The sequence below is a fragment of the Chlorocebus sabaeus genome, chromosome 16 (genome assembly GCF_047675955.1).
Source record: "Chlorocebus sabaeus isolate Y175 chromosome 16, mChlSab1.0.hap1, whole genome shotgun sequence".
Classification (NCBI taxonomy): Eukaryota; Metazoa; Chordata; class Mammalia; order Primates; family Cercopithecidae; genus Chlorocebus; species Chlorocebus sabaeus.
In genome coordinates, this window is record NC_132919.1 from 28,985,851 (window position 1) to 29,003,440 (window position 17,590).

The window sequence follows — 17,590 nt, forward strand, 5'->3', positions numbered from 1 at the left end:
GGTCCCATGATGGGTGCTTTACATATCACCTCACAACAGCCCTTTGAAATGGTTAATGTTATCCCCATTTCACAGGTGTGAACACTGAGGTCTAATAAGGCAAGATGACTTTCCCAGTGTTATGCTGATAATCAGATGATGAAGACACTTTTCTCACTCTCCTTCCCCCCTTTGCTGTGCTTCTTCCCCTGTTTACAACTTCCCCTCAAGATGTTGAATTGATAACCTCCTTTTTTGGGGCATTCTTTCATGACACTCCCCAAGTCAACCTACGAGCCTCAACAAGTCACTTCACCTCTCTGTGCCTCTGTTTCCTTAACTGTGAAACTGGGGACAACACTCCCTACTTCATAAGGGTGTTAAAACCCTTGTTGAAAGTACGCAGTGAGATGTATGAAGAGTGCTCAGCCCAGAGCTCAGATTAAGGATGCAGCAATTGCTCATTCTTATTCCTTTTGGAAACTGTAGTTTGCCCCTCCGATAGTACCAGGCAATTCCTTTTACCCCCAAATCAAATTAAAATCACAAAGAAACTATCTGCATTGTATTTTGAAGTTTTATTATGAAAACACATGGAATTAACGGTGTTATCCATGTATTTGCAACAGCAGAGAAACAGTGACGGTGGACCATCTCCATAGGAGACACTTTGGCTAAACAAATATAAATAATGGAAATAACACCTAATACAATAACACGACACATTAAAAAGATTAAATTAACAGAAGGGACAGGAACTGTGGAGAGGAGTCCTGAGTATGGAGGAGATGCCTCTCATGGAGAAGCATCCAGGCTCAGGTGACCTTCCCTGAAGACTTCCTGTCTCTGAGCAGCTCAGTTCAGTTCCAGGTCATACACATACTCCTGGACCCAGGTCTCACTGGGGTCAGCGCAGACTTGCTTCCCTCTTTTGGTTTGGAATCTGTAGAACAAGGAGCGGACAGATGAGAATCCCATGAGACCTTTGAGGTCATCTGGCTTTTTCCCTTGCCTGGGGTAGGCATCTTCCTCTGCCTGACCATGGTCCATGTGGGCAGCTCTGGTGCATGGGATCCTTCCTGGGGCAGTGCTGGAACCAGACTCCCTGTAACTTCCACCCACTGGAGTTAGCTGTGGGCCCCAGGGGTTTCCCAGATTAGGAACCAGTGGGCATTGCAATCAATATGAATAGATCTCCTTATTCCCTGCCAGCCTGGCAGTGACTTTTCCACATGTCTTTCTAGCGTGGTTTGAGAAATCAGTCCCTATCTCATGTGAGCTGTCTGACTTCCCCTGCTTTCCTGTCCTCTGGTTAACTTCCTCCCCAGGAACCCCCTTCTCTCTCGGCTCCTGCTCAGCTGCCTTCAACACTTGAAAAATGAGTTCATGATCTGTGTCCTCACTGCTCTCAGGGAAGGCTTCAGCCCTGAGAGCTGCCTCCCCACTGCTCAATCAGTCCCTCCCCAAAACAGGCCCCCTTTAAAATCCAGCCCTCCCCCTTGCCTCCCAGAGCAGCCCAGGGGTTGATACTCACACCACAGCTGGCTGGGAGCAGAGGCTGCTGGTCTCGTAGTAATCTACCACAAAGTGGCGAGGAAGCTTCCTCACGGTGTAAGAAAAGCAGCAGGAGGTGGGAGGGTCTGAGCCCACTGAAAGGAAAGGCCAGGGTGAGATCAACACTGCACATAGGAGCTGTTTATTTTGGTTTCTAGTTTTGTGTCTTCTTTGAGCATCCCTGTGGAGCTACCGGAACCACAAATATGGTCCCTTGTATCTATTCCCACCTAACCTGAGCAGGAGTCTTATTCTGAATAGTGGATCTTCAGACAAGAACAAGAAAGAAACCTAGAAGATTGGAACTGGATTCAGTCTCAGAACACATCGCACTCCCTTCATGTGACAGATGGGAAAACCAAGGCACAGAGAGGGACAGGGGCTTGCTTGAACAAGTAATTAGAGGCAGAGCCAGTTCAACAGTCTGACTTCCAACCCATCCTTTTCCTCTGCTAGTTGCTAATTCTTGAGAAAATAGGAACTTGAATGTTATTGAATATCTACTAGACTCTACATTTAGTGCAGACTTCGTGGCAATCTTCCTAGCTGCCTTTTGTCCCATCCCCAGATCCCACTGTTTGACCAGCCACAACTAGAAAAAAGGACTCTGCCTACACCTTGGCTCTGGAAACAGCAGCTGCGAAAGTAGACTTACTTGGTGCTGAGAGTGCTGGAGAGCAGAAGGCAGCTACTAGCACGAGGAGAGACAGGACAGTCACGCACAGCTTCATGGTGTTGGTGGAAGAGAGGTTTTCTCAGAGGTGAGGCCACAGAACTCAGAAGCTTCAGAACCCAGCTGTGTCCTGTGCTGATACTGAGTTGGGAATCTCTCTTTATAGAGACTCCGAGGCCTGGGACAAATGTGGGGGCTCAGCAGAGTGAGCGGAATTTCCATGGTAGAGATGATGTCGTGGCTCCTGAAGCTAGCTGAGTGAGGAGTTCCTCTCAGCTTCTCTTCCCCAGGGTGATGTCATCATAGAGGAAAGATGAGGGAACTGCAGGCTAGAAGAAAAGGGAAGTGGTACAACCAAAGGAAGTGACCGAGACCTGGGGGGAGAGTTGCAAACCACAGAGGAAAGATGAAATGTTCACACCTGCTTTAAGTGACTTGTAGACAAGAACTGTGCTGCTCTTGGTGATTGGCACCCCCAGATGCTGGAGGGTTCATGTCAGTCTTTCCAGGCTGGCCACTAGCCTGGCCCCAAGAACAAAGGGGGAGCCAGGACCCCCCGATCCCCTTCCTGTGCCTTCTTCTGCTGAACTGAGTTCCACTGAATTTTGTGTCCTGTATGTTTCCTTGGGCATGAAGAGTCCAGCATTGGATGTGCAGAGGGATCCAGTGGGGTGACTTAGCAACATTTGTATCTTCTTATTGGACACTTAACGTGTACCTGGCACTGGGAAAGCTGTCTTACACATATCATCTCTAATCCGACCATAGCCCTGAGCAGGGGTGTGTCATCTCATTTTACAGATAAGAAAATTGAGGATCAGAGAGTGGTCCACTGATGTGCTCAGTGCCACAGAGCTGATGAGTGGCACTGCCAAGATCTGAATCAAGATTCATCTGACTCCAAAGTCCATTTTCTTTCCATGCTGTAGTCTCCAGAATAAAAATAGAGTGTGATCACAAAGAGAAACCGCTGACTGATAGACTGCTAGGAGCTATTCCACACTCAAAGACCGATTGTACTCAAACTTAATTCAGGAAAGAGATAGGGCTAGTCTGTCCTAGAACAAGGAGGGAACGGAGGAGAAATAAAGATTTCAGGATATTTTCTTGGACCAACAAAAGAACAGGACATATAAACCAGTAAGAATCGAGTTTGGAAGACCCAGATAGAGAATGTTCTTCTAGTATAAAAATAGGATTGAGCTGGGTGCAGTGGCTCACACCTGTAATCTAGCACTTCGGGATGCCATGGTAGGTGGATTGCTTGATCCCAGAACTTTGAGACCAGCCTGGGCAACATGGTAAAACCCTGTCTCTACAAAAAAATACCAAAAACAATTTGCTTGGAGTGGTGATGCACACCTGCAGTCCCAGCTGCTCAGGAGGCTGAGGTGGGAGGATCACCCGAGCCCAGGAAAGTCCAGGTTGCAGTGAGTGGTAATTCTGCCACTACACTCCAGCTTGGGTGACAGAACAAGACCCTATCTCAAAAACAAAGCAAAGCAAAACAAAACAGAACTGTATACGTAGTAAGGAGTTTATCTATGTTACAGACAAAATATGTAAACTAAGAATGTGGGTGTGTCCCAACCAGTCCATAGGGAATGCCTGTGCTTATGTTAAGCCTTGGCTGCTTTGACAGCTGCTGGGCACCTGTACAGAAGATTACAAAGGCCCTGAATACAGGAGTGTGTGAAGTTGGGCAAATGAGGGGAATGAGGATAATTGGATGGATCTCTATCTGCCTTTAGCTCTACTACTCTAACCTGCCTGCTCACCCCTAACCCCACTCTTCTCTGAGAAAGAAAAAAGAAGAGTAGGCCGGGAGTGGTGGCTCAAGCCCATAATCCCAGCACTTTGGGAGGCCAAGGTGCGTGGATCACGAGGTCAGGAGATTGAGACCATCCTGGCTAACATGGTGAAATCTTGTCTCTACTAAAAATACAAAAAATTAGCCAGGTGTGGTGGCAGGCGCCTGTAGTCCCAGCTACTCAGGAGGCTGAGGCAGGAGAATGGTGTGAACCCAGGAGGCAGAGCTTGCAGTGAGCCGAAATCGTGCCATTGCACTCCAGCCTGGGCAACAGAGTGAGACATCGTATCAAAAAAAAAAAAAAAAAAAAAAAAGAAGAGTAAAAAGAAGGAGCCATGACTTCAAACTATACTACAGGGCTACAGTAACCAAAACAGCATGGTACTGGTACAAAAACAGACACATAGACCAATAGAACAAAATAGAGAGCTCAGAAATAATGCTGCATACCTGCAACCATCTGATTTTTGACAAAGTTAACAAAAACAAGCAATAGGGAAAGGACTTCCCATTCAATAAATGATACTGGGATAATTGGCTAGACATATGCAAAAGATTGAAACTGATTCCTTCCTTACACTGTGTATAAAAATCAACTCACAATGGATTAAATACTTAAATGCAAAACCAAAAACTGTAAAACTATAAAAAATATGATATCCTGTAAGATAACCTAGACAATACCATTCTGGACATAGGATCTGGCAGAGATTTCATGATGAAGATGCCAAAAGCAAATTCCAACACAATCAAAAGCTGACAAATGGGATCTAATTAAACTAAAGAGATTCTGCACAGCAAAATACATTATCAGCAAAGTAAAGAGAACGTACAGAATGGGAGAAAATATTTACAAACTATTCATCTGACAAAGCTCTGGTATCTGAAATCTATAGGGAACTTAAACAAACATACAAGCAAAACACAGACAACTTCATTAAAAAGTGGGCAATGAACATAAACAGATACATTTCAAAAGAAGACACACACATGGTCAATAAACATACAAAAAATACTCAACACCACTAATCATTAGAGAAATGCAAATCAAAACCACAATGAGATACTGTCTCAAACCAGTCTGGATGGCTATTTTTAAAAAGTCAAAAAATAACAGATGCTGGTGAGGTTGTAGAGAAAAGGAACACTTATACACTGCTGGTGGAAATGTAAATTAGTTCAGCCATTGTGGGGAGCAGTTTGGCGGTTTCTAAAAGAACTTAAAACAGAACTACCATTTGACCCAGCAATCCCATTATTAGGTATGTACCCAAAGGAATAGAAATGGTTCTACCATAAAGACATGTGCACATGTATTTCATCGCAACACTATTCACAATAGCAAAGACATGGAATCAACCTAAATGCCCATTGATGATAGACCAGATAAAGAAAATGTGGTATATATACTTCTCAGTCATTAAAAAAAGAACAAGATCATGCCCTTTGTAGCAACATGGATGGAGCTGGAGGCCATTATCCTAAGTGAACTAATGCAGGAACAGAAAACCAAATACTGCATGTTCCCACTTATAAGTGGAAGCTAAACACTGAGTACACATGGACACAAAGAAGGGAACAGCAGGCACTGGGGCTGACTCAAGGGTGAAGGGTGGGAGGAGGGAGAGGATTTAAAAAATTACCTATCGGATACTATGCTTATTACCCGGGTGATGAAATAATCTGTACACCAAACTCCCGCAACACGCAATTTACCTACATAACAAACTTGCAAGCCTCGAGGGCAAAGAGGTAAACAGGGGTCAAGTTACAGAGAAGCTTCCATTTCATGCCAGGAATGATGTAGAATGTTTGCAAGATTTTAAAAGGAGAGAAACGGAGAATGATTTTGAGCTTTAGCAAAATTATATTGGATGCTGTATCGTGGGATAGATTAAAAAGAGACAAAACTAGGCCAGGCATGGTGGCTCACGCCTGTAATCCCAGCACTTTGGGAGGCCAAAGCAGGCAGATCATTTGAGGCCAGGAGTTCAAGACCAACCTGGCCTACATGGTAAAACCCCATCTCCACGAAAAATACAAAAAATTAGTCGGGTGTGGTGGCACATGACTGTAATCCCAGCTACTTGGGAGGCTGAGGCACAAGAATTGCTTGAGCCTGGGAAGCCAAGGTTGCAGAGAACCAAGATCAGCCACTGCACTCCAGCCTGGGCCACAGAGTGAGACCTTGTCTCTAAATAAATAAATAAGAAAAAAAAAGAGTTGCTAGGACCCTCCTCTAGTTGTCATGGTGAGAAACCATAAGAACCTGACAGGCAGTGGGAGTGGTGAGAGGCAGATGCACATAAAATTGAACGTAGACTAGAGTTGGCGATTGAATTGGTGTAGGAGATGACAGAGAAAGAGGAGACAAGGGTGACTCTTGGCTTTCCAGCTTGGAATATTGATAGGAAGAGGCACTTTTTATTGTGTAGAAAATATGGAAAAGGGGAAGGGACCGGGAGAGGGATCAGATCCAGTACCAAGACACATACCCTGACCTACTGCACACATGCAAGAAATGGCCAGAGAAAATAACAAGGACTCGGGACAGGAAACAAGGGGCTGGCTGTGGAAAGAGGGGGCTGTGTCAATGAGACATTGTCTGTCTAAGATGCAAGACAGGGGACTCCAGGCTGCTGCTTCTGCCTGCAGGAAAGGCAAGGCCCACACCTGCTGCAATCTGACCATGCAGACCACATATGAGAAAAGGAGGCCAAAGCTGGGCCGAACAGGGTGTCATCATCAGTGAACCCATCCCTGGGGCACCTGCTGCCAAAGCAGCTAACAGAGGGGGACACGTGGGGAAGTGGAGCCTCGGGGCCAGAATCTGGAAGGAAAGCAATGCCCCACGCTAGAGAGCATGGGCAGCAGCACACAGTGGGGAGGCAAGCCGAGCAGTGCAAAGCAAAGACACCGCAGAGGACAAACTGCTCAGCAAGGATTCCCTGCACTCTGGACTGGGACACTCTGCTGAACTGAGGTGGGGCCTCACAGAGGTTGAAATGAGCCGGAACGCTGGGACACAAATCAAATCCCTCCATGCTGAAGAGTCCACGGTGTGGACTGCTGGCTACTTTCTGTCACCACCTCCTGAGGAATCTTCGGTAGTCAGTTTCCCAAAGATCAAGACTGTGACACCATGCCTCCTTTCCTTCTCCTCTCCCCTCCCCTCCCCTCCCCTCCCCTCCCTTCTCCTCCCTTCCCTTCCTTTCCTTCTCTTTAAAGTAAATCATAACCTTTTAGATCCAAGTTACTGAAAACTTCTTTCCATAAGTTTAATTTACATTTCTGTTCCAAATTGTATCTTTATTGGGACTCTCAATTCTGTCTCTTTTTTTTTTTTTTTTTTTTTTTTCTGAGACGGAGTCTCCCTCTGTCACCTAGGCTGGAGTGCAGTGGTGTGATCTCGGCTCACTGCAACCTCCTGGGTTCAGGTGATCCTCTTGCCTCCATCTCCCGAGTAGCTGGGACTACAGGCATGTGCCACCACGCTCAGCTAATTTTTTGTATTTTTAGTAGAGACAGGGTTTCACCATGTTGACCAGCCTGGTCTCAAACTCCTGGCCTCAGGTGATCTGCCTGCCTCGGCCTCCCAAAGTGCTGGGATTACAGGCATGGAGCCACCATGCCTGGCTTCAATTCTCATTTTATTTAAAGATTCTTCCTTGGCTCTGGAGACCTATCACACTTCTGACTCTCTCTCCTGATTCTCTTTGTGTGTGTGTGTTTCTTTTACTTTAAGTTCAGGGATGCATGTGCATGTTTGTTACGTAGGTAAACTTGTGTCATGGCGGTTTGGTGTACAAATGATTTCATCACCCAGGTATGGAGCCTCGTACCCATTAGTTATTTTCCTGATCCTCTCCCCTCTCCCACTCACCATGGCCTTTCTTATCCTACCCTTCCCATTAGTATTTGAACTCCATAGTGAGAGTTCAGGCATAACACATATTGTTAGTCAAATCAGTGTTTATTCATCAAATAGGTATTATGCTTCACTATATGTCAGGCATTGTGGTTGTCGCTGGGGATACACTGGTAACTAACGCAGACAGTGGAATATAAAACTGACCAATTCCATCGGCATGTCCCCGGGTTCATTATTTCAACTGGGAACATCAATTTACCACCCAGGAAATGTCTAAGACACTCCCAACTCAACCCCATCCTGCATCTCCCTTACATTATTCGTTCAAGGTATATAAATTAGGCACATGCTATGCGTGCGACCATATTTCCCTCCAAGCAAAAACACATGGCAAAGGGGTATATGTCCTGGTTTGGGGATTGATAGAGAAAGTCTTACAAATATATAAACACTGAGATAGACTTATATATTCAATAAATCACTTTATTAAAAAGAACACAATAAGAGATAGAGACTAGGTCTGGAGGCTTATCATGTTATAATGATCATGTGCTAGGATTTGGTTTAAATCAACCAACAAGACATGGTCTGACATTGGTTTACGATCTGAGAAGACACTCTAAAAAATCTGCCATTATAGGATTGCTGTGAGGATCAAATATAATAAGTGTGGTACAGGACGTGTAGCGTGTGGTACCTAGAGTCAGACTACCTGGATTTGAATCCCTGCTCTGCTAGTCATCAGCTTTATGGCCTTAGGAAAATTGCTTAACCTCTATTTACTTTGGTTTCTTCACCTGTTCAACTGAGAAAGTATAATGGTAACTAAATCATAGGGCTGTTTTGAAGAGTAACAGTTCAAACATGTAAATTATGGAAATTGGCACATGGAGGTCACTCAATAAATATTACTTATTGTGAACTAAAATTTGTGTAGTTGCTAGAACTAAAATTTGTGTAGTTGCTAATCCATTGTTAGCACGAAATAAAAGCTTGTTTCCAAACTTCCACGTTGCCTTTATTAAACTGTAAATTTCTTGAGAAAAATAAACTAAAATAAAATCAACTGGACATGGTCTAGATTTTTGAAGAGCAAATTACGTAGATAACTAATAGAACACACTGTGCAGTAATCACAGAGGCAGAGGATGCCCCTAACCAGAACACTGACTGATTCAGCAGTTTCCATTTCCTTTTCTCGCCCTCCGCAACTCACAGAAGCCAGCTCTAGAAACGGAATCATGGGTATGGAGGGGGTTCCCCTAAGAAGTGAGTGAGGGAATGCAATTTGGGGTATCAACCGAGAGCTGGGAGGCAGAGTGTGGCGTAAGAAGGAGGCATTGCCTGTGATGTAGGTTTCTAATGAAACAAGTGACAGAGATACCTTTATTTGGAACTGGTAGCAATAGGGGTAGACACGTGGATGCCAAAGCTCCGGTGAAACCTACCACGGCCCCTGATCTTGCCTCTGCTTCTCCTCCCTCAGGACTGGCACTAGCCATCATTGGGGTGGGATGGAAACAGAGCTCATGTGTATTAAAAGACCTAACTCTACAGACACTTAGGAAGGACAGAATTCCAAAGGCGTACTCCCACTTGGCTTCTGTCCTCCATTGTTCTCCAGCATCAAGTGTATCAACTCTAACCCCTTTGCGGGGAATTCAAGGCCTGTCCTGGTTTGGTCCCAATTTAGCTTTATTGTCCGTATTTGCTCCCACCACTCTGCAGCTCCACTGAAGCACCCCCTCTTTCCTCTGAGCCCACAATGTCACACCCAGGACTCTGCCTCAGCTGGGCCTCCACTGCCCACCCACCTATAGACGCCTAAATCCTGGGCAGTTATCCAGACACAACTAAAGTTCCATCCCTTCCATGAAGCTTCCCCAACCCTCTGGTGGAAGGTCACTTCTTCCCCTCGTGGGGTTCTGAGCTTTCATTTCTTTTTCTACTAGGAGTCTTAGCACTTTCTGCTAAGTGTTACAATTACCTGTTCACATACTCTACCTGCCCCCACGAGACCAGGGGCATCTCAGAAACAAAGATCATTAAAACCAACTAAATCTGTTTCTCATTATAAAATGAGGTATGCTGATTGATTATGAAAGAATAAAATAATAAAGTATGGAAAAATTTTAAAAAGCATATAATATGGCTGAGAAGGTAGAGACCCTTCCACACCACTGAAATTATGTATTGAAAAGAATAAGGAAAAACCTGCTTCAGTTTGGCATGATTTATGTAAGTATGGTATAGGATCCTTAAAGTGATTCAAATAAATGGCAAATCAAGACTTCATTTTGGCAAAGGCCATTGAACAGAAACTTTAGCGTATTTATCAATAATTTCTTTCAGATTAAACAACTGACCACAATCCACTTTCAGCCAGTAATGCTGGAAATGTTCTAAAACAAAATTAGTTCATAAATTTGTGGGCTGACCAAGAAGGTAATAAAGTCTCACTAAATAAAGTGAGAAAAATTCAGAAAAAGAAAAAATAAGAAAATAAATCACCCGTGGACCTAAGTACTATTCATTCTTTAAGGCATGTATTTCCAAACTTTTTTATTTTTTCCATGCCTAGGGTTGGCATGGCATATATATATATATATACACTTCTTCAAATTTTATAGAATTTGTATAATGTTGTATCTTGCTTTTTCTACCCACTGACATTATAAGCATATTTATGCCACTTCATTCATTTTAGGGACTTAATAATAAATGACCTAGTGGATAATTTATCATCCCCTGAAGGAGAGAAATGAGCTTTGCTGAATTTAGAGTTATAAATGATGCTGGGTCGGGGGTCTTTATGTTTGAAGATGGCTCCATATTTGGGTTGTTTCCACAGAACTCTTTCCTAGAAGTGTTTTTTTTTTTTGAGACGGAGTCTCGCTCTGTCACCCAGGCTGGAGTGCAGTGGCTGCGATCTCGGCTCACTGCAAGCTCCACCCCCCGGGTTCACGCCATTCTTCTGCCTTAGCTTCCTGAGTAGCTGGGACTACAGGAGCCCGCCACCACGCCCGGCTAATTTTTTTTGTATTTTTAGTAGAGACGGGGTTTCACCGTGTTAGCCAAGATGGTCTCAATCTCCTGACCTCATGATCCACCCACCTCAGCCTCCCAAAGTGCTGGGATTACAGGCGTGAGCCACCGCGCCCAGCCTCCTATAAATGTTTTCTCTAGGTTAATGGCTACAAATATTTCTAGGCACCTGACGTACTGACACCCACCTCTGAAGTATTTTTATGATCCACAACTAGCGTTTAACACAGCGCCCTAGTCACTCCGTGACTAATAGGCAAATGACTGAAACGTGACCTCGTGCTTTCTATTCCTCAGTTTTCATTCAGTTCCTTGCCTCTGGGAGGAGGGGGGGTGGTGCAGCCCTCCACAGCATCAGCCCATCAACCCTACCCCTGTGGTTATAGCAGCTGAGGGAGCAGAATTGCATCTCTGTGGGAAGAAATGGGAGTGGAGAGTTCATGCATAGACCCGTTCTTTTTTTGAGGCAGAGTTTCACTTTTGTTGCCCAATCTGGAGTCCAGTGGTATGATCTCAGCTCGCCACAACCTCTGCCTCCCAGGTTCAAGCAATTCTCCTGCCTCAGCCTCCTGAGTAACTGGGATTACAGGCATGTGCCACCACGCCCCACTACTTTTGTAATTTTAGGAGAGACATGATTTCTCCACATGGTCAGGTGGGTCTCAAATTCCTGACCTCAGGCGATCCGCCGCCTCAGCCTCCCAAAGTGCTGGGATTACAGGCGTGAGCCACCATGCCTGGCCTCATAGACCAGTTCTTATGAGAAGGGATCGGCTAAGAATAGCCTTGGGTTGACACACACCCCTTTTCACACTCACAGGAGAAACCATTTCCCCATGAAGCTAGAACCAGTCATGAGTTGAGAGCTGAGAGTTAGAGAATCGCTCAGAGATGCTATTCTTGGATATCCTGAGCCCCTGTGGTCACCAGGGACCCTGGGTTGTGTAACATTCAGCATGACAGCATCACTATGCTTAAAAATTTCCCTCCTTACCCCCAGATTCCGTTTCCCCATCCGCCAGGGCTGCCTATAAAGAGAAGGAGAGATGACTTCAGACTTCAGGAGGACACAGGCAGCAGAGAGTGGTCAGTCCCTTCTTGGCTGTGCCGACACTCGAGCCCACATTCCATCACCTGCTCAGAATCATGCAGGTCTCCACTGCTGCCCTTGCCGTCCTCCTCTGCACCATGGCTCTCTGCAAGCCAGTCTTCTCTGCACCACGTGAGTCCGAGTTTTGTTGTGGGTTTCACCAGTCTCTGGCCACAGTTAGACCACATCAGTCTTTTCTTGTGGCCTGAGAGCCCCCAAGAGAAAACAAAGAACTTCTTAAAGGGCTGCCAAACACCTTGCTCTTTCCCTTCAAAACTTTTATTTTTATCTCTAGAAGGGGTCTTAGCCCCCTAGTCTCCAGGTATGAGAATCTAGGCAGGGGCAGGGGAGTTACAGTCCCTTGTACAGACAGAAAAACAGGGTTGGAAACAAGTCAGTTTACAAGAGGCGGAATCCAGGGCTGGTTACTTCCCAGTGGGGCCTGTTGTTCACTCTTCAGCTCACCCTCGGTCTCCCAGGAGCTCTGTCCCTTGGATGTCTTATGAGAGATGTCCAAGGCTTCTCTTGGGCTGGGGTCTGACTTCTTGAACCAGACAAAATTCCCTGAAGAGAGCTGAGATAAGAGAACAGTCCGTTCAGGTATCTGGATCACACAGAGAAACAGAGAAGCCACTATGAAGAGTCAAGGGGAAAGAAGCAAATAGACAGAAACAAAGACAGAGATATTTCTCGGCAAAAACGCCCAAATGCCTTCCAGTCACTTGGTCTGGGCAAGCCTGCCTTCCTCAGCCACTCGGGGATCAGAAGCTGCCTGGCCTTTTCTTCTGAGATGTGCCCAGGCTCATTCTCTTCCTTTCTCCGCAGTTGGTGCTGACACCCCGACCTCCTGCTGCTTCAGCTACATCTCCCGGCAGATTCCACAGAATTTCATAGCTGACTACTTTGAGACCAGCAGCCAGTGCTCCAAGCCCGGTGTCATGTAAGTGCCAGTCTTCCTGCTCGCCTCTAGGGAGGTAGGGAGGGTCGGGTGGGGGCAGAGACAGGCCAGAAGGCCATCCTGGAAAGGCCCAGCCTTCCAGAGCCTATCAGGGATACAGGACGCAGGGCTCCGAGGTGTGACCTGACTTGGGGCTGGAGTGGGGCAGGTGTTACAGAGTCAGGAAGGGCTGCCCCAACCCAGAGGAAAGGGACAGGAAGGAGGTAACAGGACCCTCTGGGAGCCCCCCGCCCGGAGTCCCTGAGAGAAGCTCTAGACGGAGATAGGCAGGGGGTCGCTGAGAGAGGAGAAGGTCCCGAGCTGCGCAGGACAGAGAGCGGGATGGAGCGGCCACGGTGGGCCCAGGATTCCCCTGCTGGATTCCCCAGTGCTTAACCTTCCTCCCTTCTCCACAGCTTCCTAACCAAGAGAGGCCGGCAGGTCTGTGCTGACCCCAGTGAGGACTGGGTCCAGAAATACGTCAGCGACCTGGAGCTGAGTGCCTGAGGGGTCCGGAAGCTTCGAGGCCCAGTGACCTCGGTGGACCCAGTGGGGAGCGGGAGCCTGAGCCTTGGGAGCATCCCTGTGACCTCCACAGCTACCTCTTCTACGGACTGGTTGTTGCCCAACAGCCACTGTGGGACTCTTTTTAACTTAAATTTTAATTTATTTATACTATTGAGTTTGTGTAATTTATTTTCGATTTCACAGTGTGTTTGTGATTGTTTGCTCTGAGAGCTCCCCTGTGCCCTCCCCCTTCCCTCACACTGTGTGTGGTGACAACTGAGTGGCTGTCATTGGCCTGCTGTAGGCAGTCATGGTACCAAAGCCACCAGACTGACCAATGTGTATCGGATGCTTTTGTTCAGGGCTGTGATCGGCCTGGGGAAATAATAAAGATGCTCTTTTAAAAGGTAAACCAGTATTGAGTTTGGTTTTGTTTTTCTGACATATTAAAATCACTGGTTAAGAGGAATCATAGGCAAAGATTGGGAAGAGGTGAAATGGAGGGAAATTGGGAGAGATGGGGAGGGCTACTACAGAGTTATCCACTTTACAACGGAGGCACAGTTCTGGAACATTGAAACTGCGAATATGTTATAACTCAAATAGTAATATGCATGCTCTAGGAGAGTTCACTCCTTGAATGGACACCGTTAAGCTGAGTATTCTGTAGCGCACATTCATGATGAATCAAGCTTTTAATAGCAATTACTTACACTGTGGAGGCTTACTCCTACTGAGCGCTTTGTATGCATTGTTCATTTAATCTTATCAATGCAATAGTACAGCTTAGGTGCTATTAATACCTCCATTTGACAGAAAAGTAACCCAAGGCTCAGAAAGGTTAGGCAACTTGGCTGAGGTTACACAGCATGTAAATGGTCAACTCCTTTCCAAAACTGGACTTTTATTAAACTACAGACTATGCTATTAACCACTGACAAATTTATTTCCCCAAACATGATCCCTCTATACTCAAATTTTACCCCATTCTTTAACAGATGATATTTCATCCATTGCAACCACTTCCTGTCAGGATTCTGAGTTGACATAGAGTGTTTGAGCAGTGATTGTTTAAGCCACTTACATCAACATGTTCAGGTGTAGACCTGGGAATTGATATTTTTATCAAGCTTATGAGATGTTCCATAGCCTGTTAATGACTGAGAGCCACTGTCAATAGAATTCACCAGTGTTTTCTAATGTGGTAAGTATCTGCAGATGGCAACAGGTATATAATACATTATTTCTCTAGAATCTATACAAAATAAATAGCTAATGTCAGAGAAGGAAAAGACAACCAGCTTCTGTGTGGAACAGGATGCTGTCTGTAGGTTTACTGTGAAAGGTAAGTTATTTATTAGATGGATTGCCTGCATTATATGTACAAGAAGTGCACACTAAGCTAGAGTCCTTTTTGCAGAAGAAAGAGAAATTCTAAATATTTGTGTGAAAACCAAACGTGTGTTAATTTTTGTGAGCTATGCTTATTTCATTTTGTTTAAAATAATCTAATTTTTGTGTCCAAACATGTTTAGAATTATACAGTTCAAACTCTTCAAAGCGTAATTAAACACCACTGCTTAGCAAATATTAAAATGCACATACTATGTGACCTACATCCCGTTTGACCTGATCCCATTTCTAGGAATCTGCTTTGTAGAAACACTGCCAAAAGATAAGAATATGTAGACATGAGGATATTCTTTGCAGCATGGTTGGTAACGAGCAAAGAAATGCAAACAGTCATCAGTAGGGGATTAATCAGTAGAGGATTAAGATGTCCAGTGGAATATTCTGCAGTCAGTGAAAAAAAAAGCAGCACACATCTATATGTGTGGAAAGTGTCCATAATATTACATGTAAAAGGTATATCTATTTACATGCAGTATATGCATATATATTCTCTACATATGCTACAGAACTATCTGTAAAGGATATTATTTTGTTTTTACTTTGAAAGCCATATACGCATATATATTTACATAGGCAAATATTTGGAAAGATACACATCAAATAGCTAACTCTCATTTCTTTGAGGAAATGAGGCTTTTTTTTTTTTTTTTTTTTTTAGGAATGAGGGTTTTTCCTTTTTATATTGTGCACTTTCAAAACTTTGAGTTATTTTTTGATTAACTTGCCTAGCTTACCTCTCTGGTCTCATCTTACCCTATTCTTTGATGGGTGATGTTCCATCCATCACAACCACTTTCTGGTAAGGATTCTGAGTTGACGCAGAGAGGATAGAGCTCAGCCTGGCTTACAGCGTTTTGATGCCATGAAGGCTTTCATATAATGAGGGTACAGCAGCAAACACGTCCTCTTGACAAGGCTGTTTCTCTCTCTCTCTTTCATACACACACACACACACACACACACACACACGAGCAGCTTTTGTCCCCATAGACGTAGTGAAGGTGTCATCATTCCTTCTTTATTAGCTTTCAGGAGAAAATAGGTGCGTACAACACTTGCCTGCACTGAATTGTTTCTCAAGGTCCAGAAACCCAAAGCTAAACAAAGTTTAATCACGCCCAACATTCCTAAATACGAGCGTTATGAACAAACAGAGTAGGTTGAACAAAGACGCCTGTTAGGGAACGGGAGAATGGGAATTGCATTTTTAACCAGTTCAGCCGGACTGGCAGCCCCTAGCTCTCCTCCCTGGGGGAATTCCCTCCATGGACAATCTGAGATGTGCAATGTGGAGGATCTGCTTTCTGGAGGCTACTGACTTGCTGTCTGTGTGAGTTAGCCTGAGGTTGCCTTAGGTATTGTGTAATCAAGGGCTGTTTGGAACCAGTCTCGTGGTTTCTTTGGCAATGTGACTTCATTCTAATGTCCGTAGGCTACTATTTGCTTCTGATCAATTCCATGGGCCAGGTAGCCAGAAGCAGAGAAGTTGTCAGTTGCATAGTTCACATTTGCATTTGAACTGGGATTGGGAATGTGCACTTTCTTTTTTCTTGTTCTTTCTTTTTTTTTTTTTTTTTTTTTTGAGAAGGAGTCTCACACTGTCACCGGGGCTGGAGTGCAATAGTGTGATCTTGACTGATTGCAATCTCAGCCTCCCAGGTTCAAGCGATTCTCCTGCCTCAGCTTCCTAAGTAGCTGGGATTACAGGTGCCTTCCACCATACCTGGCTAATTTTTTGGATTTTTAGTAGAGACGGGGCTTCACTATGTTGGCCAGTCTGGTCTCAAACTCCTGACCTTGCAATCCATCTGTCTCCCAAAGTGCTTGGAATACAGGCGTGAGCCACTGCACCCGGCCGGAGATGTGGACTTTCTAGCACAGACCTCACTACCATTGTCACCTCGACCTCCCAGCCCCTGGCGAGAGACCTCTGCTTGCATCTTGGCTCATGTGGAGGTGATGAATATTTGACCCTTGGCCTCGTTAAGTCGCTCATCTTCCTGTCTCTGCTCATATTAACTTTATCTTCCAGTAGAAAATTCCGCATTTACAGCCCTTCAAGTCTCCAGATTACTGGATTCTCAGTCAACAAGTTGGAAGGGCCTTTTTAACCAAGTTCAATTTCTTCCTTTTTCAATTTCAGATGAGCCCATTTCAAAGTAGCCTAAACTCTTTCTTAAAGGACCTCACTGATGTAATACATAGCTACTAAATTCCAATATTCAGAATCTTTTCTTTTCCTTTTTTTTGAGACAAAGTCTTGCTCTGTTGCCCAGGCTGGAGTACAGTGGCATGACCTTGGCTCACTGCAAGCTCCACCTCCCAGGTTCACGCCATTCTCCTGCCTCAACCTCCCAAGTAGCTGGGACTACAGGCGCCCACTACCACGCCTGGCTAATTTTTTGTATTTTTAGTAGAGACAGGATTTCACCGTGTTAGCCAGGATGGTCTCGATCTCCTGATCTTGTGATCCGCCTGCCTTGGCCTCCCAAAGTGCTGGGATTACAGGCGTGAGCCACCACACCCAGCTTATATTCAGAATCTTTTCTATCAAACTCCTTAATGCTGCAGCCTTGGTATTTGGCACAGGCTTTTGGCACCAAAATAAGCCAGACCATAGTTCAACCAGCACGTGCAATACTTTGTAATGGGGATTGCAAAAGGTAGTGCCCAGACAGGACAGCATGGTGAATATTTCCTGGGAACATGGT

The 17,590-nt window shown here is 45.1% G+C and overlaps 2 protein-coding genes across 3 annotated transcripts; one reads left to right on the forward strand and one right to left on the reverse strand.

Moving 5' to 3' along the window:
* Window positions 1–539: 539 nt before the first annotated feature.
* LOC103247783 (C-C motif chemokine 4) lies at window positions 540–2,632 on the reverse strand. Its single transcript, XM_073004830.1, has 3 exons — window positions 2,189–2,632; window positions 1,514–1,628; window positions 540–922 (listed from the first exon to the last, which is right to left on the reverse strand). Exons 1-3 carry the CDS (start codon window positions 2,262–2,264, stop codon window positions 835–837), a joined length of 279 nt encoding a protein of 92 aa, XP_072860931.1. The 5' UTR covers window positions 2,265–2,632; the 3' UTR covers window positions 540–834.
* Window positions 2,633–10,399: 7,767 nt separating this feature from the next.
* LOC140708625 (C-C motif chemokine 3-like 1) lies at window positions 10,400–14,217 on the forward strand. Of its 2 annotated transcripts, XM_073004829.1 has the most exons (3): window positions 10,400–12,154; window positions 12,848–12,962; window positions 13,376–14,209. In XM_073004829.1, exons 1-3 carry the CDS (start codon window positions 12,079–12,081, stop codon window positions 13,464–13,466), a joined length of 282 nt encoding a protein of 93 aa, XP_072860930.1. In that variant the 5' UTR covers window positions 10,400–12,078; the 3' UTR covers window positions 13,467–14,209. The 2 variants fall into 2 exon arrangements, with proteins under 2 accessions (XP_072860930.1, XP_072860929.1); XM_073004828.1 differs by lacking the exon at window positions 10,400–12,154 and having other exon boundaries at window positions 12,603–12,962; window positions 13,376–14,217.
* Window positions 14,218–17,590: the final 3,373 nt, after the last annotated feature.

Bases quoted from the DNA above. Each gene is read 5' to 3' on its own strand.
- LOC103247783 (XM_073004830.1), bottom strand. From the start codon at position 2,264: ATGAAGCTGTGCGTGACTGTCCTGTCTCTCCTCGTGCTAGTAGCTGCC. The intron at 1,629-2,188 runs GTAAGTCTACTT...CTTTCCTTTCAG, and splicing joins TCCAGCACTCTCAGCACCAA to TGGGCTCAGACCCTCCCACC. The intron at 923-1,513 runs GTGAGTATCAAC...CTTGTTCTACAG, and splicing joins TGCTCCCAGCCAGCTGTGGT to ATTCCAAACCAAAAGAGGGA.
- LOC140708625 (XM_073004828.1), top strand. From the start codon at position 12,730: ATGCCTTCCAGTCACTTGGTCTGGGCAAGCCTGCCTTCCTCAGCCACT. The intron at 12,963-13,375 runs GTAAGTGCCAGT...CCTTCTCCACAG, and splicing joins TGCTCCAAGCCCGGTGTCAT to CTTCCTAACCAAGAGAGGCC.